Raw genomic sequence first — 23,188 nt, forward strand, 5'->3', positions numbered from 1 at the left:
TTGATGAAAGGAGAGTCTGTTTATACTACAGTTGTTTTAATTGGCAGGATCACTTATGACAATCTGGAAGCAGTTGTGACTGCTGCCACACATCTGGAGAGCTGCGTGCAGCAGCCGGAAACTCAGCCGGCATGAGAATTTGAGTTTTGCTCTACAAAGAGAAAAGTTTTACCTGCCAGATGTTGTCATTGTGTTTTCATGATCGTTATTTTTGTATTTTCTTTCTACAGCACCAGTGTTATCTTTAGTGTTTTTTTCTTTTTTAAATTTGAGGTTTGCCATTTTAAGTTAATTATTCTGTGTGCGTCCTGTCAAATGTGTGTGTACTCTATGCATGGATCCGACTTAGACTGACTTAGTCCACCTCTTAATACAACCACTATCACGTCACAATTATTAGAAAAAACATCAATAATATCTGAAAAGGCAATATGACAAGGCAAACACAGCTAAGACAACTCCAAACTGTGCCATGTACATCATCTGGAGCAGTTCAGAGCTGCTAGTCGCACTTGGCTGTGACTTTTACTCTGACCGACCAATCAGAGGACGGAAGAATGCAGCAAGGATTGTGAAATCTGATTGGTTAAAGAAACAGTCAATGCCTAGTACAGTCTAAATTGTGTGGGCCAGCACTACTGATTCTGAAGGCCCTGAGCAAATTAGACTGACATGGCAACACATGGAGGCTGAAATCTGATTGGACAAAAATTGAACATCCACATACACGTTCCGGAAGCGGTGCAGCCGAGAGAAATGCTAGGAAATGAAGAGAATAAACTGCTGGGAACAAATTAATACAATTTCATGGAACAAATGTTAGAATTTGGGTTGTAAATGTAGGTCACATTATGGATTATGAGAGCAAAAAGATGAGAGCATTTTGATAAATGAGGCAAATTGTAATAAAAGGCACCTCTCCTACAGACACCCAGACTGCAGGCGACAAAATGACTACCAAACAGTAGTAGTAGAACACATCTACTAGCAGTTGTACTCGTGACTTTTTATGGTTGTATTTTGACTTGTGTGGATATTGCATGTCTTTGTTGTGATGTTTTGTCTATTTGTGGTTGATTTAATCTCTTTTGTAAGTCTCTATTTTGTTTTTGGTCATTTTTTTTTTTGTCTCTTTAGAGTCATTTTGCGTCTCTTCCAGTTTGCTTTGCGACCCTTCGAGTTCATTTTTCATCTCAGCTGGTGTTTTTCATCTCTCAGTGCAGCTTATTTGTAGCTCTTTCTCTCCTTGTGTCTGTTTTATGCTTCTTTATTGTTGTATTGTGTCTTGAGTGGTCATTTCACATCTTTTTTTTTTTTCATTTTGCAACTTATTTTTCATCTCTTTGTAGTCATTTTGTAGCGTTTTTCATTTTGCAGGTGAAGCAGAATATTGTGGTCCAGAATGAAGAAAGGCTGCCTGTGATGGGTTGTCCTGTTCAGTAATCCATCCATCACTGTATGTGGAAATGTGTGTGTGTGTGTGTGTGTGTGTGTGTGAGAGAGAGAGAGAGAGAGAGAGAGAGAGAGAGAGAGGGTAGTTGCCATTATGTCTGGTAATATTAACAGCTTCTGTTCAGTCTGTTTCTGTTTTTATCTTCACTCTGACTGCCTGGAAGTTCATAGACCGTTTCAACAGTTCAACAGAATTTTGCATTTTTGTTGTGTGTAACAGCTTTTTCAGTTTTGTCAGCAAGGCAGCCAGGGTCAAATACAAATACACGATGTCACAAAAACAAAAAAAAAAAACAACAACTTGTATTGACTTGCGACTTGTATTCTTTATTTTCTTGCCCCAGTATTACATGGAGATTAGGGCCGCACAGAAACGCTTTCTGCACGCTCTACTCCACCCGAACGAGAGGGAAACAGATTGTGAGATAGAACTAACCAGCATTTGCACCGTTGGCCTTCACTGCATTGCAACAGTATGTGTGAACATAAAAAGGAAGGAAACTGAGCGGTGTATGTTTCCCTCTATGTAAAATATGTGCCACTTCCTCAGGCTGACCACTGCCAGTGCGTTGAACCTGAAGGTAAGACCTTGCAGCTCTCTGCTATGCATGTCTTTGCTCCACGGTGACCTATTTCTCATGTGAGAAAACCGAGCCTGCTTTCATTTTGATGGTGCTGTAAGATGGGCTCACGGTGTCATTAGTTTTTCTCCAGAGTCATAATGACGATCTCAAGTTGCGATTTCACAATAAATGTGTGTGTGTTAAATGAGCAAGCGTTCTGTGACCGCAGCTCTCATTTCATCATCAGCGACGGGAAAATCCACCGTGATTGCTGCTGTAGGGCAGATATGAATTCTGTGAATGAATACTACGTTTACGTCCAAGTTTCCTGCTCTTTGTGTAGTTTGGCGTTGTTTACTTTTCTTGTGGACTCGTACCGGTTTCATGAGGTGTGTGTTGACATTCTTCAAGAAAACTTGAGTCTTTTATTTCATAACTTCAGTTTTTGTTCCCCTGTTTTGTGTAACCCACACTTAAGTTATTTCCTTTTCCACAGTAAATTTAAGTGAATTTTTTGCAAAAGCCAATACAGCTGTGTTTTCCCCAAGTGAAACTGAAAGGAAGAAAGTGAGTTTTCCTGTCTAAGATTTAAGTTACTGTTTAAAAAAAAAACCTGCATGAAGATGAGCTATCGAAATGTACTCGGAAACCCACTGTGCGGTTTTAAAAGTATACAACTGTCAGATTAATTCCTAGAAAGATATCTGAGAGCCATTCAGCCAATAGCAGAGTTTGTGTGACCTTGTCGTGCCTTGGAAGAAATGGTCATTCTTTCTACATTAAAGACCCACAGTTTGCGTCTCAGAGCTTTAGGACAGTCAGTGGGTTTTTATTTAGAATTTACTTGTGGTGATCACTCTGGCTGTGAGTGCATACATGCTCCCAGGGCCTGCTTGAGGTATGCATTTGCTCATACGGGTCTTCCAGGAAGCTCTGCTCTGGGTGGGAAACATGTCAGTGACCACATGATCAGTTTGGTCTTTCTCACGGCATATAGACTCCGTATATGGTTCCCAAAGTAATCAGTCTGGTGTCCTTTACTGTCATTGCTGGGTTGGTTGATATGGTCTACCACCTCGTCTTCTCGGATCTTACCTCACAGGCAGCACATAACCACGGACAGCCTGAATCATTATAGTAGACGCGAGTATGAAATGAGTGTAGCTGTGCTGATAGTCGGTCTTCAAGCGAAGAACCAAGTCACAGCATGAAGAAATGTCCGCTGCATCACAGCCTCGCTCTCGTAACATATTTCACACGTTGCCTCATTGATATTTCCAACTTGAGAGAATCCCTTCAGGCCGGCGCATGACAGCAGTGGATAAGAGCTGAGCCATGAGGCCAACTGCTTGCACTTGCTGTCGTCTCCGGCCTCCTGGCAGCTCTGGATGGTAACAAGGAGGGCCTCTTATCTGCCAACACAGGTTGGCTTTCAGCCATTCAACAGGCCACTTCATGTTGACTCATTTGTCTATTAGTATGAAAGAAAGTGGTTTCATTCCAAATTTAGACAATTTGAAAATGAGACCCTGTAATGATTAATGAGAGCTTAAAGGAATAGTTAAAATTTTCTGGAAAGACATTTATTCACCTCCTTGCCAAGACTGCGATGAAGTGAGATTGTGTTTGTAAATAAATAAAGCCAGCTACAGCTAGGAGCATAACTCCTAGAGGGGAAACAGCTAACCTGTCTCTGCTCAAACGTAAGAAAATCTGTCAGTCACATTATCTGACTGATTATCTTGCTTTATTTCATCCATAATAAATCACAGCACCCTTTCAAGAAATAGTCTGAACACAACCGTAGCTGCCGCACATCGTTTTTTGTAGGGACTGAATTAAGATACAGTATGTGTTCACTGGTAGAACTTCAGCAATCAGTCAATAAATTGATTTATCAGTCTAAAGTATATTGCCAGTTATTTTGCTAATAATTTTTCAAGCAAAATATGTGAAACATTTTCGGCTTCTGGCTTGTTAAATGCAATAAAATTGCTGCTTTTCTTTGTCAGTTGTGAGTAATTGAAGAGACTTAGGGGTTTGGACTGTTTGTTGGACTACAGAAGCAACAGCCTTTACAATAAGGCATTAAGTCTGTATTTACACTTTACTAAACAGACCTCTAATCCTTGATATGAACTGATATTCGGCTGTTTCAGTAAGACCTGAATAAGTATACTGACCTGCAAAAAGAGGAAAGAAAAAAAAAACACAACACAGACCCACATAAGCCATCAATAATGCAAGGGTTGGCATTTAGTTTGTTCAGCCCTGCCATCAGTGAAGCATCACTGCTCTTCCTGCACATGAGGAAGCAGTGGAGGAGGTTTGCCAGTAGAAGGGTTGAATAAAGGGGGGGAAGCCTTGTGACAATAACTTAAAAGAGGAAGATGATGACATGAGCAATCTGAGAAAAGCTGAGGGAAAGCAAATTAGCAGTTGGGGCTTTAAATATCTCCCAAATGTACCAATGTGTGTGTGTGTGTGTGTGTGTTTTAGTTTCACATCTCATCAGATCCTGTGCTGCTCTGAGAAGCTCTGAGGTTACTCTCGCTGAGTAACCACCTGCGTCATCAGGCAGCTGACTTGTAGTTCTTCAGCCTTCACAGACAGTAATATTAAAAGAGGGTATTTCCAGAAATGTCAGTGCAGACAGACAAGTGAAATCATCCAAGTGAAAATACTACAACTGCCTAGAACTGCTCAGGGTCCAGCTCTGACGTGGATGGAGACTCAGAATCAGAAGAGCAGGGATCTCAGCAGAAAGAGGATAGTTAGAGCTGTCTTTTATTTTTCTTTTCTTTATTGTTTTTTTTTTTTTTTTTTTCTTCCAGCTGCACCAGAAGACTAGAAAGGGAGGGCTGAGCCTGGGTCCATTAAGGGGCAGGGTTTAAAAGTAGAGGAGGAGGAGACAGGAACAAAAAGAAGACAGTGAGCCAGAAGAGCAGCAGTGAGAGTGGCAGATGATCGGAGACTGTTGTTAAAGATGGATTTAAGCTTACTTCAAGCTCTGGAGAGGGAAAGAGTCCTGGAGGTTCTGCGAAGAGACAAACAGCTGCGCACCATCGAAGAGGACAGAATAAGGTGGGTCAGTTTTGACCATTTTCACTGATACTTCTGAGAAATGCTGAAAGGAGGCTGTGCATGATGTTCTCTGAGTCGACTGTCAACAAACAAGGATAACTGAAAACAATCAGTCAGAACAGTTTTCTTCCTACTGTGTCACTGAATGTATTTGACTATCTGAAAATTATATTGTCTGAATAAGAAAGCATGTGGAGATCAACTGAAAGCTGGTGTTGCACTGACAGAAGATGTGTTGTTTGTGAAAACTCGCTCTCACAGTGGCGTGTTGTGATTTGTTTGTTTGTGTGCCTCCATCATCACCTCAGGAGGATGAAACACGAGCTCCAGGAGCTTCGACGGAGAGGTGCGAAGAGCTCTGCCCGGCAGTACGGTGAGCGCACCTGCGCCCGCTGCCAGAGGCCGCTGGGGAAGTTCTGGAACTCGGGCGCAGTGTGTCACGGCTGCAGCCACCGCATCTGCAGCAGATGTCGCGTGGGCGTGGGAGCAGTGGGCTGGAAGTGCACGGTCTGCCACGCCTACAGGTGCGTTACTGAACCAAACCACCCGTTTAATGCGAAGAGAACTGAACGGTTTGACTCAGCTGTGCTGAGATCACAGCATAGAATGACTGTACGAGCCGCTTTCAGTTGAAAAGACCCACAGCTCAACAGCGAACAGTAGAAAGACACAATTCACAACCAGGCGGTGAACTTAACGGGGGATTTAGTAGCCAAAAGAGCTCAAGCTTTTCTTCAGCAAACACAGAGTCAATATTGGACATTCATCAAGTTCATACATCAACTTCAAAGTTGATCAACAGCTTCTTCTCGCTTCCTTCAAGTGGCCAACAAGAGTTATTGCAAGTTTAACATACAGTTAAAAGTGATACTAAAATACCTATACAATATGTCTGAGGACTGTGCCGTATAGCTAACTGTCTGAAATTCATTTTTTTATTGCTTTTGCTTTGGACTCTTTGGAATGAGAGCTTATGAGTCAGCTGCTCTTTTAAATGTCCCTTTAAATTCATTTCATTTGCGCCAACATGATATGCAGTGCACATCAATCACTTCTCACATGTGTAAAATATATCTAACAAAGCTAAAAGTATTTATACAATAATAATGTAGTCAGGTACAGTGACTGAAAAATCTCTCATTGCTCTCGCTTTTTGTTCAGTGTGAGACATAATATGTAACATGTATGCTAATATGTGATCGCTGGTGTTTTTTCTTCCTCGCAGGGAGGTGAAGATCAGGTCAGGAGAGTGGTTCATTGAGCAGAAGGCACGGAAGTTTCCAGTCACCACAGGTTTGTTTACTTCACGTATTTACAGGCGGTTTCTTTCTAAATTCTTCATTATTATCAATTATTGATTACTCCCTTGATGTCAGTTAAACTACACTGAGTGATAAAAAATGGATTTGCTCTAAGCGGGGTTTAAAAGTTACTGTATTATTCAGTATTGTCAGTGTGGATGCTGATATTTAACTGTTTGTGTGTGCCAGACTTGGACCAGTCGTACTCTTTATGTAATTGCTAATTGTGTCAGTTCTGGCCCCATACAAGGGGGTATGATGACTTTAACATTTGGCTTTCGTGCTTGTGAAGCCGTGTGCCATTCATAATATGTATGTTCTTTACAGACAAATACGAGACAGTTGGGGAGAAACTATTAAAGACCTACAACGTGCTGAGGTGCGAGGAACATTTGAAAACATGAATGTTTGTGGATTAATTCATTAGATAAAATGCTTGAACATAAAACACCAAAGTAACATTTTTTCTTCTCATATTTCTCTCACAGTGATATTTCAGTTGTACCTCCCACTCCTCCACCCCACTCGGATTATCAGTTTCTCAGCAGATCCGGGGTAAATTACTACCCTATTTTGAGCAATATTTCACATTCAAAAGTTTAAAATGTTTTTTAACTGAGTGCCGGTTAACATTGTGTTTTGATCTGCAGGATTTTAGCAGTTCAAAACCTTTCACCAAATCTATGGAAGGTCTAATGATTTCCTTCACCAGTCACATTAAAAGTAAGTTTATCTTTCATCAAATGTGTTCACTTATTGGTTAAGTGGTCAGCATATACTTATCAGCACAAAATGTAATACAACAAATATTGCTGGTGAGCATTTTGGTGAGAAGATTTTTTTCTACAGAATCAGAAACTTCACTTCCTCTGGATGTTATCAGGACTTGAGCTAAATACATGTGCAGCGATAACCGCAAGGAAATCTGCCTGTAATAATGTAATGCACCAAATACCCCTCTTACCTCACCATCCTCATCTGCACATGTTGCACAGGAAGATGAGCATAGATAGCAATGTTGTGTTGCATGCATTGCAAAAACAAAACCAAAAAAAACTTTCAAAACCACCAAAACCAGTTTGAGTTCAGTACAAAATCATCTCAGTCTTGAACAAATCTTGTTATTTCTCTGTTTCTCACTTTGCTCTGTTTTCTTGTTGTTGTTGTTGTTTTCTGAGACTTCAAGCGTCTAACTTCCCGTTCTCTCAACGCAGAAATATCCACTTCTCAGAACGATGTGCGAGGAGATCTGCTGAGAGTGGAAAACAGCCGCAGAGGGTCCTGCTTCAGCACCCAGAAGAGCCTGTCGGATACCGATATCAACAAAAGCAGCACCGTAAGTTGGCTGCAACTCTGCATGCATTTAGTACAAAAACAAAATACAAAACCAATATTTCCACTTTCACTGGCTAATAAGCCCAAATCACTTCCCGGATCCTTCTGCTGCATCCTTGTTGACACTTTTCACAACCTAAATAGGCTGATGAGACCTGTGGTCAAGGGGCTTAAAGCAATCAAATGCCTTTAGTGGTCTCTGCTGGTGACAAGAAGGAATAACTCTGAGTCTGAGTCTGCACAAGCACAGTAAAGCAATAACCATCATCCTTCTTTCTTTAGCTCTTTAAAGGTCCCAGTCTTCCAAACCTGTTCAAGAAAAGCAAAGACAGTGACCAGGAAGGCTCCTCGACCGGAGCAGAAGAAGAAACTTCCTTTGGTTCTGAGTATTCTGGAGGAAAGAGAGTAAGTAAAATCTGAAGATCAGTAAAAAAAAAAAACACAAGCTCCAAGTAACATCCTGTGATGAATATCACATGTGGCTTCAGCATTTGAGGTCATACAAAAATCCGTTTTTCTGCATGTCCTGCAAAGCTCCTACTGAAGTCTTTATGATGATGTCTTTACGCCATTTTAAACACATATTTTACCACTTCAGGGCAGCCTCAGCAGCATCAGCACAGACTGCGGCCTCTTCGAGAGCCTCGTCGGGGTGGGAGAGCTGGAACTGGCTCTGACCTACAACACCAGCATCTCCTGTCTAGAGATCACCGTCGGCGCCTGCAGAAATCTTCCCTACGGAGACCCCAAGAAGAAGAAATGTCACCCGTAAGGACAACAAACATAAGCCTCTGCATACACAGCATGACCCTATTTTTTTGTTGCATGATTTCCCATCAAACCCTCAGCTTCCTGTATGTGTTCTTTCTTTGTGTAGATACGTCAAACTCTACGTGCTACCAGAAAAGAGTGAAAAAATGAAGACGACGGTCAAGAAAAATACGACCGATCCGGTTTATAATGAAGTTTTAAAGGTAAAATTGTTTTTATTTTGGTGGTTTACGACAATCAATTTGGTCTTGTACCGTAGTAATTAAACGAAGTTCTTTGACTGTTTTCTTTGGACAGTTTGACATAGAGCGCCACCTGCTGTTTGGAAAAAGGCTGCAGGCCTCTGTGTGGCATTCAGGAAACCTGAAAAGAAAGGCTTTTCTCGGTGAGGTCCTCATCCCGCTGGATGGATGGAGATTTGAGGGCATGATCCCCCAGGGCTTCAACTGGTACCCACTTTGTCCAAAGGTAAAACTGAGCAGAGGAAAATTATGTTATACAGACAAGGAGCAGAGCAGTAAAGCTCCTGTTGTCTACTGACCTCCAAGGGGTTTAATGATAGAGGAATACATTTTCTTGTTGAGCACTAGAAGAAAAGACTTGTACTGAAGTCTTGTTGTTTGCCAGACAACCAGCAGAGAGACTCAAACCGAAGCAGAATCAGAATTCCTTTATTTATCCCCGAGAGGAAATTCTTTTTGCTCACAGACTTTGCAATTTGCAATTTTCCTGACCAAGAAAATGAAAATGACAGATAGTAACAAAATAGAAAAAAATATAAAATAAGGTAAAATATGAAATACAAAATATCAGATATTTACATATATGTATCAGATATTTATACATATGTAAGCAACAGAAAAGGAAAAAGTCACATATGAAATTAAAAAATGCTTTAATAAAGTACAAACTGCAATAATTTGTTTTTGTGAAAATCAGCAAAATGAAAGGACATTTTATTATGCCAAGCTGAGTTTTATAAAGTTACTGGTTTCTCTTTGTGTTTTCACTCTCTATATTTTGTTAGTATTTATTTTGTAATGTATGATGTATGATAAAGAACACATTAGGTCTCCATAGTTGTCTGAGAGACTGCTTTGTTTGAAAGCTGCATGTAAACTTCATTCTCTTCTTTCTTGTATTTCTGTGTCAATCAGACGGAGTGTCCAGACGGGGGCGCTGTGGAGCAGGACAGAGGAGACCTGCTGCTCTGAGTCAGGTTCAGCTCCAACAACAGCTCAGCTCAACCAAATATGTGCAAGAAACAGACGCACATCCGTCTGTTGGTCTGATAATGCATTTTCTGCATTTTTCAGCTGATAAAACATCTATTGGCCATCCTTGAATTTGAATCAAAACACTACATAATATCAGCTTTTTTAAAAAAGTGAAAGCAGTTTTGTGTTTCACTTGCTTTTTTTGTTATTTATTTGTTTTGTTTTCCCCGCCACCACCAGTTTTGAGCCTTCCTCAAACTGTATGAAGCATTAAAACTATTCATCTAAAGTTAAATATTTACAAGTAAACATGACCACAGATTCAGGTCTTGGTTCCTCTATTACAGCACTAGGGGTCAGCAGAGAGTCTGTGTTGAACGCCTCACATAGGTTGACACTGTCCCACATGGAAATCATCAACTAACTGTCCTTATCAAGGGTGCCAAACACCTTCCCATTAATGCAAACACTGGTCAGCACACCTGCGTCAGAATGTAAACACACCTCATTGTGGCCCTGCGTGCCTCTTCAGTGTCTGCAGGCCTGTGAGGTGTGTTATGTGTGTTCTGGTGTGTTGAAGAGTGTAAGTGTTTAATAGGCATGAGGGTGTGTTTATATAGCTGTGTGTGTGTGTCGTGCTTAGGAGCGGGCAGACAGCTCATCCAGACGACACCCATTTGCGAGGGTGAGACGGTCACAGGGTGCTCTGGGGGTTTTCCTTTATCACATCCTGTGTCACATTGATAAGCATATAAACTATTAATAAATGGTTTTTAATGCGCCATCACTTACTGGTAAGAAGGCATCATTTCTGTGTGATCCATGTGAGTTATGGATGTATTCGTCGACAACTCATCCTGTGAAGTATTTGGATCAGTTAATGAAGGATTGACAAAAATGTAATGCTGGAAGTATTTTTTTGTATGTGCAGAAAATGTATGTATTTATAAAATGTATATGATACATGTATTTATTTGATTGTATAATCATTTATTAATAAAGTATTTATTTGTACGTTGACATTGAAATGAATTGACTGAGCTCTATTTATTTGGCTAATGAGGAGGATCATGATGTGTATGTATTAAAATTAGCATTATTGTAAAAAAGTACAATAACTCCCTCTGAATTGTAGTGTATCATAGGAGGAATACTCAAGCAGGCCTCGAAATTGTAGCTACTTAGGTACAGGGTAAACAGTAAACAATTTATTAAGTGTTGATAAATTGCTTCTACAAAATAAGTGGCATTCAAGTGTGTCAGCAGTTCAGTTTTAAACTCCGACTAATCTTTAGCACTTAAGGCATCTTTCACATTTATTTTGCTCCTCAAAGTGACGCACCATCAGAAGAGTCGAGCAGCTAAACATCCATACAAATGAATTTAGGCTGTGATAGTTCACACAAATCAAATCTGGAGCTGCACTCGCCCTTCTCAGGAAGTAGTTTGAGATGATTCAGAGTGAGCTTCACTCTCGTCATCGTTTCCTTCTGTACACTGAGGCCTCCGCGTGAGCAGCGAGTGACAGACACGTGAAGCAGCCATTTGTTAAAGTTAGTCTTTGTTTTTAGTTTTATGTGAACTTCATTTGCTAATTATGAGTAGCTTTGATTCATTTAAGATTAGATTAGAGATTAGATGTTTTTGATCGCATTCTTTGTTGGTTATTTGTTTAGGATATTTAAATTTGCATTGTTAATATTTTGGGGGTTTTTTGTTTGTTTGTTTTTTGTTTGTTTTTTTGCAATTGGGTAACACTGAGAGCACCTGAGGTTGAGGACCAGCATGCACCTGGTTGGGCCTGTGTTGTTTTGTTTTTTTTTTACCAGTGCAAAGGAGGCGCGAGCAGCCATGATTTTCTTTGTTCTTTTATTTGTTTTATTAGTTTTGAAATTAATGCACGACGAAACGCAAGATCTGACATGGACATTCATCTTCTTTTGCCGGCGTTACACCACATTACCATGCCGTGCGTGCAGCTCAGCACCTGTGTTGTGTAAGTAGCTGTAAGCATGTCGTGATTCACTCACTTAACATAGCATGTACATGACACATGATTTTGTTTTTATGAACTGGGTTTTTGAATAAGTATTTTTCAAAATAAATGTCCAAGCTAGCAGCTTTGTGAGGCTTTAGTTGAGCACAGACTGTTGTTGATGTTAGCTAAATGCTAACATCAACAGGGTACAGTCGCAGTGCTAACATGTAGCAGCTATCGTTTAGCTTTAGTTTTAGGTGCTCACCAATGAACACAACGTATAGCTGAGGGTCATGGGACTGTAATTAGTTTCACTGGTATGTTGTCATAAACTTAAGTATTAAATAAAACACAAAAATTTGACCTGATGGTGGCGCTGGATTGAAAGCCCAAGCATCACATAAGTTATTAACGTTCATCTTGATAGCAATAAGAATATCTGTGCCAAACTTCATAGCAAATCCATCCAATAGTTTGTCAATAAATTTAATTCAAAACCGCATAGTCAGTAGGCTTCATCATCAGGGTAACTTTAACGTTTGTCAGAGCAGTCAGTCCCACAGTTGATCATCAGAGATGGAATATAGTGGTGGAAAGTACATTAACTCAAGTAGGGGAGCCCGTGTACCGTTGTAACAGGTGATGGTTGCAACATGTCATTTTTCTCCAATCAGAAACAAGCTCGAGTGATGACACTGCACATGCTTAGTCGGATGCCCCGCCCCCTGCAGCGAAAAAGCGAGCAGATTTAAGAGCTGCTTCAGGATTTATCGGAAAAAAAATGTTTTTGACGTATGAAAGTATTTTTTTTCTTGAGCTTTGTTTTAGTTAAACTGTTGCCACTGTTTTTGTGATTCAGCTCAAACCTCTATGGTTTAAACAAGTGATAACTTTTAGCTAGCATTGGTTAGCATGTATCAGGTCACCTTGTTTAGCTAGCACGTGAGGTTTTATCATGGCTGACAGGACAACAGACAACAACTGTTGCAGCTGTCCCTGTACAGTGCATTAATATTTCAAATGAATCTGACATCTGCACGTACATCTGATCAAAGCTGATAAATAAATAACACTGTAATATAATTATAACTTACGTTTTTGCTAACAATCCTTTTATTAATACAGAAATATATTGTATATGTAACATGTTGCAACCATCCCCAAATAATGCAACTGTCCCCGGGCCCAGGGTCAGTCAAACATCTGACTCCTTACTTTCAAATAGAAATTGTGAAGAATGTACTTTCTGTAATCATCTTCAAATGGTTTTGACTATTAACAGACAGGTGTAAGTTTATTGTATAAAAAATTGGTTTGTCTAATCCAAACCGTCTCTGAACAACAGAGTCAAATGCAAAAAGTGTTGCAACTGTCCCCGGTCTCCCCTACATTACTTAAGGACAGTTTAGATAGATAGATAGATACTTTATTGATCCCAAGGGAGGTGCTTGTACCTCACTTGAGTATTTCTGTTTTTCTTTATAGTTTTACTCCCACTATATTTCATAGGTAAATATTCAACATTTATTTGACTGCTTTAGTTACTAGTTACTTTTAAGATGAAGATGTTACACTATGGATAATAAAACAAGCTTGGATAATAATACAAAACAGTTCACCTGTGGTTTCCACCCTTTTTGTTTCATAAATTCTAACAAAAAGTAATGTATAGAATTTATAGTTGTATTTCAAGATGTCTATGAGTTGTCAACAGGTCCACCAAATAGTGGTTTTTTTTTTCTCTCTAAATTTTTGACATGGTTTAATTTCCATGAATGTTCAGATGGTCCAATCTCTCCCCAGAAATCAGAGGTTAGAGAACAAGTCTAAAAATATATATAAGAGAGTTATGGAGCAGAACAATATAAAAGGCCAGAGTGGCCAAATGAGTACATTTAATACTTTAATTAATACTTTGATTACATCTTGCTGCTAATGCATATGTACTTTTACTTGTAATGTATTTTTACATTGCTGTATTGATACTTTTACGTACGTGAAGGATCTGAATACTGTGTAACACCAAATTTATTGTTTTACAGGAACTTAGGGGCTGAACCCAAATAAGAAAAAAGCATCTCCAGTCCAGAAGTCCACTTAGGTATGTGCACAGGAGCATCCACACACACACACACGGTATACAAAGTACAAACACGCTGATGTGTCATCATAGATTTTTATTTATTGCCAATATGTTGAACACTTCATTATAAAATCCTGCTCGTATACAAAGGCCAGCAGAACAGTGTGTTTCCATTACAATGTCAGTAGATGCTACTCTAGTCAATGTCCAGAGAGAGATTGGTGGTATACTGTCTAGATCAGTCCATCGTGACCAAGCAGCAAAATGAAAACTCTTTATAAAGTTGACCTCAACCCTCAGGTCTAACACTAAAAAAGTATAAGGTTTTCAAAGTTGCATCCATATTTTTTGGACTATGCACCTTGGCTAAAAGGTGAGGACCAACTGTCTGGGACAGATCCCTGCAGAGGGACAGCCAGAGAGAAAGGCCACTTGGGAGGGTAAAAGCACACAACACGTGCTCATCTCTCACCCAACAGCGACATGATACAGAACAGAGACATAAAATATATTAAACCTAAGTGTCCCAGTCAATGCAGTGTCCTGAGGATGAAGACGTTCCTCAGCATGCTGTGAACTGCACGGCAAAAAAATAAAATAAAATAAAATAAAAAAAAAAAAATCAGAAGTACCTAGAAAGATAGCAATCTTCTCAACTGATTTAATGGCATGCAGCTGGATATTTCCTACAGTAAAAAATAATAATTTACACTTAAATCTCTTTAATTTAGTGATTTAAAGGAAAATGTATTGGAACATAAGACTGCTATCATTTTGGTCAATATATAAAACCTTTAAAACATTAAATGTTTTAATTATCATTAGTAGTTAGCAAAATAGCAAAAATATACAAACCAAGATGAAATACCCTTTTTAATGTCCCATATACAGTATAAATATCAAACTAGGCATGAATTTAAACTACTGTATAGCAATATTAAACATATATGGAAGTGTTCAAATATAATGGAAAACAAAAACAAACACGTTTTCCTGCTTATACTGTTTCCCCCTTTCTGAGCGGTCGCTATAAAAGACAAACTGTCCTTCTCTTACTATACAACAAATGATAGACATCAAAAAGAAGCGAGGCCTTGATTACAAATTGTATGTGCACATCATGAAATAATAAAATTTGGCTAGTCCCACTACTTCATTGCGCCTCTGGATAAAAACAAAGATTTCGTCTGAACTGATCAAATTACACACATTCAAATACACAAATAAGATGTGAAACACTAAGAAGAGAAAGGTTTTGGCACTAAGTTTTCTGCGAAGTATTTGCAAAGCCCTGCATACCACCAGACAAACTCACAACAGGAGTGCGTCTCTCTGTAAATGATGTTTCTTCTGTGCTTCTACTGCTCCAGTTTAGCCTGCAACTGATGTGTGTTAAATATGAGTTTGTGTGCGCCCATGTATGTCAGCAGAGGAGCGGGGTGTAGTGACCATTCAGAAAGGGTGAGCGCCTGAGGGCCGAAGGCGTCTTATAAGGCCTCGAACTCGTCGATCCTCTGCTTAGTGTTGCCCTGCCTGATCTGTCGCAGGGTCTTGTATTTGTCTCGGCCGGCCCGGACGTTCTCGCTGTGAAGGAGGTCGTTCTGGGTGTTCTTGGATTCATCACGTGCCTGAGCCAGCTCTGAAGTCAAGGCCTGAGGGAAGAGATAAAGTAGAGGCATGAGGTACGTTTCAGAGAATTCTGAACACATTGATAACTTTGCTGCTGTGACTGCATGTGGCTATCGATGTTTTTTAATATGCTGCTCTTTTTTTTAAAACTATGTATTCTATTTATTATAGGTTTTAGGTTATTTATCATTTATTATAGACTATATTTTTAGCTGTGACACTATCCTGTTATTTATTCTGGAATACTAATATTATTCATTTTGCACGCTGCTGGAACTGGGTTCCTTCGTGTTCTTGGCATGTTTGAATGACAGTAAACTGAACCTTGTGTCAGTGTCAGAAACTGCATTAGATGGCAGCAGATCTGACGATATGCAGCGCCATCAAACTCAAAGCAAAAGAATATTGTGCCTGTATGGATGATGGTTAGAATGCCTCAGAACAACTTCAAACTGGGTGTGCACCAGTAACGCAGAGAGGAATGAGGGTGCACTCTCACCTAACCTGTTTGGTTTTGAACTTTGCTATGTTTGTCCTTTTAATTAGGTTAGTCTTCGCTGGTGTGAAAGCTGTGAACCAAAACCACCTGAAAGTGTGGTTCTGCGTTCTTGTCCAAGCGGACTCTGGTGTGCTTCATTTTGGGTCTGAAAGCACAGCAGGCCGACCCTGTTAAATCCACTTGCTGACTGTGAACCGTCAGAGAGTGGTCAAGCGACGTATAAGCTTTATGTATGCAAGATCCCTTGGTAACCATGGTAACAAGTAAGTACATCATCACATGAGTTAAACCTGGAAGTGAAAAGAAGTTAGAAGTAGGTGTGTCCTATCCATTTTAGCAGTTCATCAAAAACAAAAAAAAAAAAAAGAATGAAGGATAGTGTTTGTTAGTCACCACGGTAACCATAAAATGGTTGCAGATCTAACCGTAGTCTTCACTAATGATCTTTATCATCACTTATTTGTTTGTGACCAGAGAAGATAAGCAAATATAGTAAGGCTCAGTAGCAAACTGCATTGCATCTCTTAACCATCCTACAGGTGTGAAAAGGCTTGAATTAGGCTAAGTGGTGACAAGTAATCTGTAATAACACATCAAATAAATTTTACAATGCATCTGCATCTCGACGATGATTGACTGTGAGAGGTGTTAATTTTCTGTCCTCACCTTCAGCTGTTTCTGGACGCGTTCGTTCTTCTCGGCCTCGGTGAGACGATCCTCCTCCTTGCGGTGGTCATTGATGCCTTCGGTCTGCAGGTCGGCACTGTGCGTGCTGGTGTTCTCCTCGCTGTCGCTGTTGTCATCCAGGTGGTCGTACATGGGCGGAGGTGGAGGGGGTGGGGGCACCGTCATCACCATGTGGAGCTCCTCCTTGGTCTTTATTAGGTCGTCCTGGGCTTCCTTGGCCTGTTGAGGACAGAGGAATAAGTAAAACAGAAGGCCAGTCAACTTACTCTTATTGAAAGCACCAAAAACTCGACTAACAAAAGACTCACATCTACCTATTGGACAGTTTTGGCAGGTTAGACAGTAAAGTGAAAGAGTCTAAACAGATCCAATTCCAGTCCCTGTGGGTATACTATACTATCTCTGAGAGAACCTCCCTCAGTATACTGTACACTACAGTTAAAGATCTCACCTTGAGCTGCCATGAGTCGGCCTCCTGCTCCTTGTGTCTCTTGGCCTCCTCAAGCAGGGCAATTCGGGATGTGTGCTCTGCCAGCTCTGCAGCCTGATAAAAAAGCAACAGCAGAAATGTGAGTCCATTTTTAATCCAATTGGCTACGGGTGGATAAAGCAATTGCACAAAAAGAGACTGTGTCAGTTCTCTGTTGTAATGTGTGCACTAACAGCATTAAGTGCATGAGCGAGTGCTCATTCATCAGTTCCATCAACAAAACACTGTATACACTCATCTGATGGAGAGTATCAGGAAGCCTTGTTTATGTTATTAGTCAAGTCTGCGAGTATGAAAACCTGAGGAAATATAACCACTCTGTGCAGCCTCTGTGGGTGTTGTGGTTCATTCCTTCTCACCGCCACAATAATGTGGCCAGCTTGTGACCACCAGGGGAGGCTACACCTGCTTTAGTTGTTCAGTGTGCGTCTGTCAGAGTTGTGAAGACGCTGAACAGACTGTGGCCTGCAGTGGAGCACTTGGCCGAGAAACTTATGTGAAAGCTGTTCAACTGGAGAACTGGTCAGTGAAACCTCCAGGACACGGTGTACTATTATCAACATGTGATGTGCTTTTAAACATTTACAACATGCTCATAACACAACTTCCACATGTCTTTTTTAGTCAGTCAGAGGAAGGTGAACAGAGACTTAAGCATAATAGGGTTTAAATATAAAGAGTGTCTGCTATACAGCAGGTGTCTGTCAGATAAAACTGCTGGTGTTTCTGGCTGAATGCAAAACCACAGATTTACTGTCCAGGCTGTTAAATTGAACAAGGGAACACGCTGTGCTGTGGGTGGTCCACTTCGGAGCGGCTGGTGAGTGGACGGTTAGTCTGAAGTAATGAGGTGTGGTCCAGCCGGACGCAACAAAGTGGTTTTGTCTGGAGCTACAGTAGCCAGGCACTGCAGTGTGCCTGGTACAGAGTAGACCTTGGCAAAGAAAAAGCTGAGTGCAGCAAGAACCTGCAGAAAATGTTTAAATTTATCTTATCTTCACCTCAAACAAGGTGATAGCCTTTGAGAATACATTGCTGAACCTGAGGCTTTTCTTCTCATATAAAAAGAAAGTAACCCCCCTTCTTCACTGTACCACAACTGAAAACTTCTGTGTTTCTAAAGTTTAAGTATTGTCACAGCAGTCGGTAAGAGTGGTTTAAAATCCCTGAATGATGGCATGTTGTCATTAAAATACTGACCAGCTGCTCCTGGCTCTTCTTCTGGTCCTCAGCCTGGCGGGCCAGCTCCTCTTTAGCCAGCAGAGCAGCCTGACGCTCTGCCTCCAGACGAGCTGCCTCCTCCTCCGCTCTCCTCCGCTCCTGCTCCAGCATCAGGGCTCTCTGGAGCTGGTCCTGCAGATCTAAAAATGAAGAGGTAGATATGAAACAAATGTTCAACTACTGGGCACAGGAAATAGATGAACAGATCATCTTTTTTATGCACAAAGCACCTAGCATGTGAAGAAAAGAGACTGATTTTTCAGATATTCCAACTACAATCTTTTAAACCAGAACCCCAACACTCTGTGAACAAATACCAAGCCCAGTGCCATAAACAACCTCTCAATACTTTCAGCTTTCCTACCCTGACAGTACTGAGCACACTGGTTCCTCCTGTAGTATTGTGTTCTAGAAGGTATTTAAGGCAACAGTCCAAAATAAATCATAGTGCACATGTTCATGGTAATGATATAACATGTCACCCTCAATAGTTTGAGACAAAGGTCTCATTAGATATAAATACACTAAGTCCTTGGCAATGAAACTCCTTCCATGACTGTGGTCAACAAACACTGCAAATCATTTGGCACGACTTTATAAGCAGGAAACAAGTTGCTCATTACTGAGGAGAAAGCTACAGAGTCACCTAATTATCAGTTTAATCACCCTGATAGCTACTCTGTGTTGCTCTTTGTGATTCTGTCAACAGTAAGTGCTTCCTAAGGTTGAATTTACTCTGTAAATGAGATGTCATGAAACAGAAACAGGTAAAACTAGAAGTAAGGAGTCAAACCTCACAAACAGTTTTTGTTTCTCCAGTTTGGAAACACGACCAAATATTATCCAAATACAAAATTGACAAAACTGCTAATGATAAGGCTTCATACATTACATACTTTGTTGCATAGATGCTTAAAAACTACTTAACTTTTGCCTTACATTCAAACATAATACAGCATTCACCATCCATGTTGTTTACAAAACACATAACCTGTTAACCCACCAGCATAATCACATGTGCACACATACTCTAACTAGTTTCATCCACAGACATTCTCACACACTTTGTACTCTCATGGTTAAGTGACTTCCTGAAATGCCCTGAGGCCCCCTCACCTTTCTCTGCCTTCTTGGTCTTCTCCTCAAACTGGTAGAGCCTCATCATCAGATCCTGCTTTTCTCGCTCCATCTGCTCCTTCTCCTTCTCAATGGCCTCTCTCTTCTTCTTCTCGTTCTCCAGCTGGGCCCTGCAGATAAGACACAGCCGTGGTGAGCCAACAAAGAGAGCTGACATGGTTGATCCATAGTTATGGCCAACAAACAACAGTCAGTTGTTTGTTGACCCCCCTCCCCTCACACACAAGCCCAGATCAACCACATGGATGCACAAGCTGCTCTATTAACGGCATTCAAAAAATAAAATCGTCTCTGCATCTGTCATGGTCACACATAGTATACTGACTTTCAAGGAAAATATTCTTTATTGCACATGATGTCTATTCGCAGGTGATGGCTTACAATCTGAAGTTGCACCACATTTACAAGCAACAAAATACCCCTAAATCAAAAGTGCCAGAATGCTGTAAGATGTGAGTGCAGTCAGTTTTAACTAGTAACTAAAACATTAAGTCATCATGGATTAACTGATTAATTGTATGGTCAATAAAATGTCAGAAAATAGTGAAAACTATCCATCAGATGTTCCTAGAGCCCAGTTTAAATCAACAAACTGTTTATTTTTGTTAAGAAAAACACAAAGGTTTTGAAGTTCACCTTAGGGGGGAAAAACTAGTGTGAATATTACCTAAGGCTGCAACCAGCAGCACATCTTCACATCTGTAGATTTTATGTAAGCTGCAGCAACAGTCTGATATCTCCCTCAGGGTTTAATTAAGTCTAAATTAGCCACCTTGAGGGACTCATCACAAACCATCTTGTAACAGTGTCTGGACACCAGCCCAGCACCTCTCACGGATACTGACCACCGTGAGCTGCTGTGTGTGAACCCTAACTCCGTCTGCTGGGGCCTGCTGATCTAATGGCTCTCCCACTGGTATTTACTGCGTTGTCTGCTCGGCGTTACATCACCATGTTTGAACAGCTGTACGATGCAGACAGTGTGCCCGCAGCCGTAGCTGACACCGGGTCAACGTCCATTCATGCTCTGTTTAGCCAGCTCAGGAAGCAGATTTCCCTGTACTTTAAAAGGAATGCTGTATTATTGCTCAGTGAATGGTTTCACTTTACATGACGAGCCACATGAATTAAAAGCTGCTGTGAATCGTAGACATTGCCACTGGTGAAGCTGGTTCAGATATTAGAGGGTGCTCTGCTTAGTGTTGTTGAATAAAGCAGAGGAAAAGGCAACATTTGCCAGCCATCTGCAGCTTCTCTAATGTCAGGATTTCTTGCTTTTATCTGTTTTGGTTTGAGATAAAATAACACATCTGAGGTGGTCACTTCAGGAAATTCTGACGGGAAGTTTTCTTTTTTTATTGACAGAATGATTATTAGATTAATTAAGAAAACAACTGGCAACTTGGTCAACAAACACACTCGTTAGTTGCAACCCTGAATTCTCGTTTCCACACATTTTCAAAAAGGTTAATATGTTATTTCACAGATTTTATACTTTTTATGCTCCTAGTCAATAAACAGTCATATAAAGTCACTGCACAGTTGTTATCGAATGTTTCTAAATAAAATCCTAACCTTGAAGGAATTTATCAATGTCAGGACTCATTCTGGCAATCACTTTTTCTAAGTGGAAAAGAGATTTCAGTAGGAACCATTCGAACGTTTGCAGTCATACCTCTCCATCTGCTTCTGCTGCTTCTCCTCTCGGGCCTGAGCCTTCATCTGCTGCACCTCAATTGTGTCCGGCTTGCGGCGACGCATGTACAGCTCGTGGTTGCCCATGCACAGCTGCAGGATGCGCTTGTTTATGCGCAGTCTCGGTGCATAAAACACAAAGTCCTGAAATGTGTAGAAGAAGCAGACAGAAGGAAAAGTGAACAAACAGATGGCTGAATAAACCTGCTTGTTCGTTGTGCTTTGCTGATAAAGACAAAAACTCAAGGCTCCGAGCATGTGCAGGGTTACTTTTAATACAGATTACTACTACAAACAGTTGAGACTGCTGCACTTATGGTGAAAAGCAAAACAGCCTGACCTACACCAGATAAGGTATATATTGTGAGTGTTTAGGGTGTACTACTAATAGCACTGGCTGGAAAGAAGCCCGGGTTGTTCTGTGTGCTACATCAGAATGATGATATAATCTAGTGTTTTTTCTCTATCCACTGCAGAGAAACATGATGCCACAGAAGCAATGAGTTAAAGTATAGACACACACTGCAACTTAATAGGCTGTGAAAGGATTATTTTATGTGAAGTGGAACAAGAAATTCTAAACCGGAAAGGATTGTAAAGGAGAAGGGAGACTTTTTAAGAGGAGAAGGAGTATTTTTTAAATTCTGAAGTAACTGCATGCGTAAAATCTAAATGGGCAGATAATGCTGAGGTATGACTCACCGGAGACTTTTTGTCGATTGGCTTGATGATGAACTTCTTATCGTTGAAGGAAATGTTTCTGATCTCACTCCAGGGGAAGCCAATCTTTGGGGTCAATCTGAGGAAGTGACCACATGAACATGAATGCTGTACTTTGTTCTGTCATCTTTTGACCTATTTTGACATGAAAACAATATTATAATAGACCCTGATTGAAATGATAAAATACTACATTGTTCGTGGCTATGTAGACGACTCACAGTTGTGCGTATCACCAGTGCCCAGTGATCCCAGTTTGACAGTTTGAAACATTTAACATACAGCTCTAAAAATACTCAAGTCTCGATGTGCAACAACAATTTGGAATCACATGAGGAGAAAAATAAAATTACTGTGCTGATTCTAAAAGAGACAAAATTATAACTGCAGTTAAAACAGATTCACTCTGAGGATGAGACAAAACAATCAGCTGTCTTTATGCTGTTTGTTATGCGTTACGCAGACATAATGAAACTCCAAACAAGTCAGTCATTTAAATGAATCCACTGCTGCATACTGTGGCATTATAATAAAGCTCTGTCTCGGGATGACTGAACATGGATTTCTGTATCTGTACTGCATGAGGGATGGATCTTGGGTGTGGCTCGTCGTTCTATTGTGCCCGACAAACAGAACGAATGCCAGGCTCATTCAGCACAATACAAAGTAGCACTGTAAACAATGACGAGCCGATAGTGTTGTAATCTAGAAAGGCAGCCATCCGCCTCACAGCGAAACTCTGCCATGAAACCGCACTGACTGAACTGGAATTTCACTCAATTACTGACCCTGACACATGCTTGAGGAATTGAGAAAACAATGTAGAGGTTTTCTCTGCGATTAGATATTTCTATCAGAGTTTTGTGACGTATTGAACTGTGCTTTATCTGTGGTTCCATGTTTGTACAAACTTCTGTTGTAGTGATGAGGTATACAAAATTCTGCTGACAACTCGCAGAAATTGTGGAAAATGTCTGTAATAATGTTCTAAAACATTGTCAAGCAAAAAACAAATGTATTCAGTTCACAACCAATCGTCACATTTGAGAAGCTGAAATGTATATCAATGTATATCAAGTTAACGGATACTGCTGCAGCCTGAAAAGAAAAAAATAAAAATAACATGTTTTTGATGGATTCAAAAGTAAATCTGATATCTGACTGGTTTTACTGTGTGTGTGTGTGTGTGTGTGTTTGACTAGAACGGTTGCTAAGATGAAACCTTGGCTCAAGAAATCCCTCTAAAACCTCTGTCCTATGAAATGGGCAGTGCTGTGGTTCAGCAGAGCAACAGGGCACAAGGAGTTAAACCAGCACCAGACTTCC

At 40.4% G+C, this 23,188-nt stretch overlaps 2 protein-coding genes and 1 long non-coding RNA gene across 3 annotated transcripts in view; 2 read left to right on the forward strand and 1 right to left on the reverse strand.

Annotated features, from left to right (window-relative positions):
* The first annotated feature begins 1,917 nt into the window (after positions 1-1,917).
* Positions 1,918-10,751, forward strand: sytl3 (synaptotagmin-like 3). Its single transcript, XM_046372636.1, has 12 exons — positions 1,918-5,099; positions 5,408-5,623; positions 6,325-6,392; positions 6,728-6,779; positions 6,889-6,955; positions 7,051-7,123; positions 7,615-7,736; positions 8,018-8,140; positions 8,334-8,503; positions 8,613-8,709; positions 8,804-8,974; positions 9,664-10,751. The coding sequence occupies exons 1-12, from the start codon at positions 5,002-5,004 to the stop codon at positions 9,718-9,720; spliced, it is 1,314 nt and encodes a 437-aa protein (XP_046228592.1). The 5' UTR covers positions 1,918-5,001; the 3' UTR covers positions 9,721-10,751.
* A 735-nt stretch (positions 10,752-11,486) lies between these two features.
* Positions 11,487-20,000, forward strand: LOC124050224. Its single transcript, XR_006841583.1, has 5 exons — positions 11,487-11,719; positions 13,744-13,802; positions 15,332-15,466; positions 18,322-18,464; positions 19,551-20,000. It is a non-coding gene; the product is annotated as an uncharacterized LOC124050224 (long non-coding RNA).
* The window catches only part of ezrb (ezrin b), a 29,745-nt gene continuing 20,420 nt past the window's right edge, over positions 13,864-23,188 (reverse strand). The window contains exons 8-14 of the mRNA XM_046372525.1: positions 21,845-21,941; positions 21,123-21,286; positions 19,427-19,557; positions 18,290-18,450; positions 17,051-17,143; positions 16,579-16,818; positions 13,864-15,436 (exon numbers count right to left, since the gene is read on the reverse strand). Of these exons, the coding sequence (XP_046228481.1) occupies positions 15,272-15,436; positions 16,579-16,818; positions 17,051-17,143; positions 18,290-18,450; positions 19,427-19,557; positions 21,123-21,286; positions 21,845-21,941 (1,051 nt within the window). The 3' untranslated portion in view covers positions 13,864-15,271. The remainder of the gene's footprint in view (positions 15,437-16,578; positions 16,819-17,050; positions 17,144-18,289; positions 18,451-19,426; positions 19,558-21,122; positions 21,287-21,844; positions 21,942-23,188) is intronic.

Source organism: Scatophagus argus, chromosome 19 (genome assembly GCF_020382885.2).
Source record: "Scatophagus argus isolate fScaArg1 chromosome 19, fScaArg1.pri, whole genome shotgun sequence".
Lineage (NCBI taxonomy): Eukaryota > Metazoa > Chordata > Actinopteri > Scatophagidae > Scatophagus > Scatophagus argus.

What these genes read in the sequence shown, in the direction of transcription:
- sytl3 (XM_046372636.1), top strand. Translation starts at nt 5,002, where the DNA reads ATGGATTTAAGCTTACTTCAAGCTCTGGAGAGGGAAAGAGTCCTGGAG. An exon ending in AGTTTCTCAGCAGATCCGGG is followed by an intron (nt 6,956 to 7,050) that starts GTAAATTACTAC and finishes TTTGATCTGCAG; the next exon opens with GATTTTAGCAGTTCAAAACC. An exon ending in AAGAAGAAGAAATGTCACCC is followed by an intron (nt 8,504 to 8,612) that starts GTAAGGACAACA and finishes TTCTTTGTGTAG; the next exon opens with ATACGTCAAACTCTACGTGC.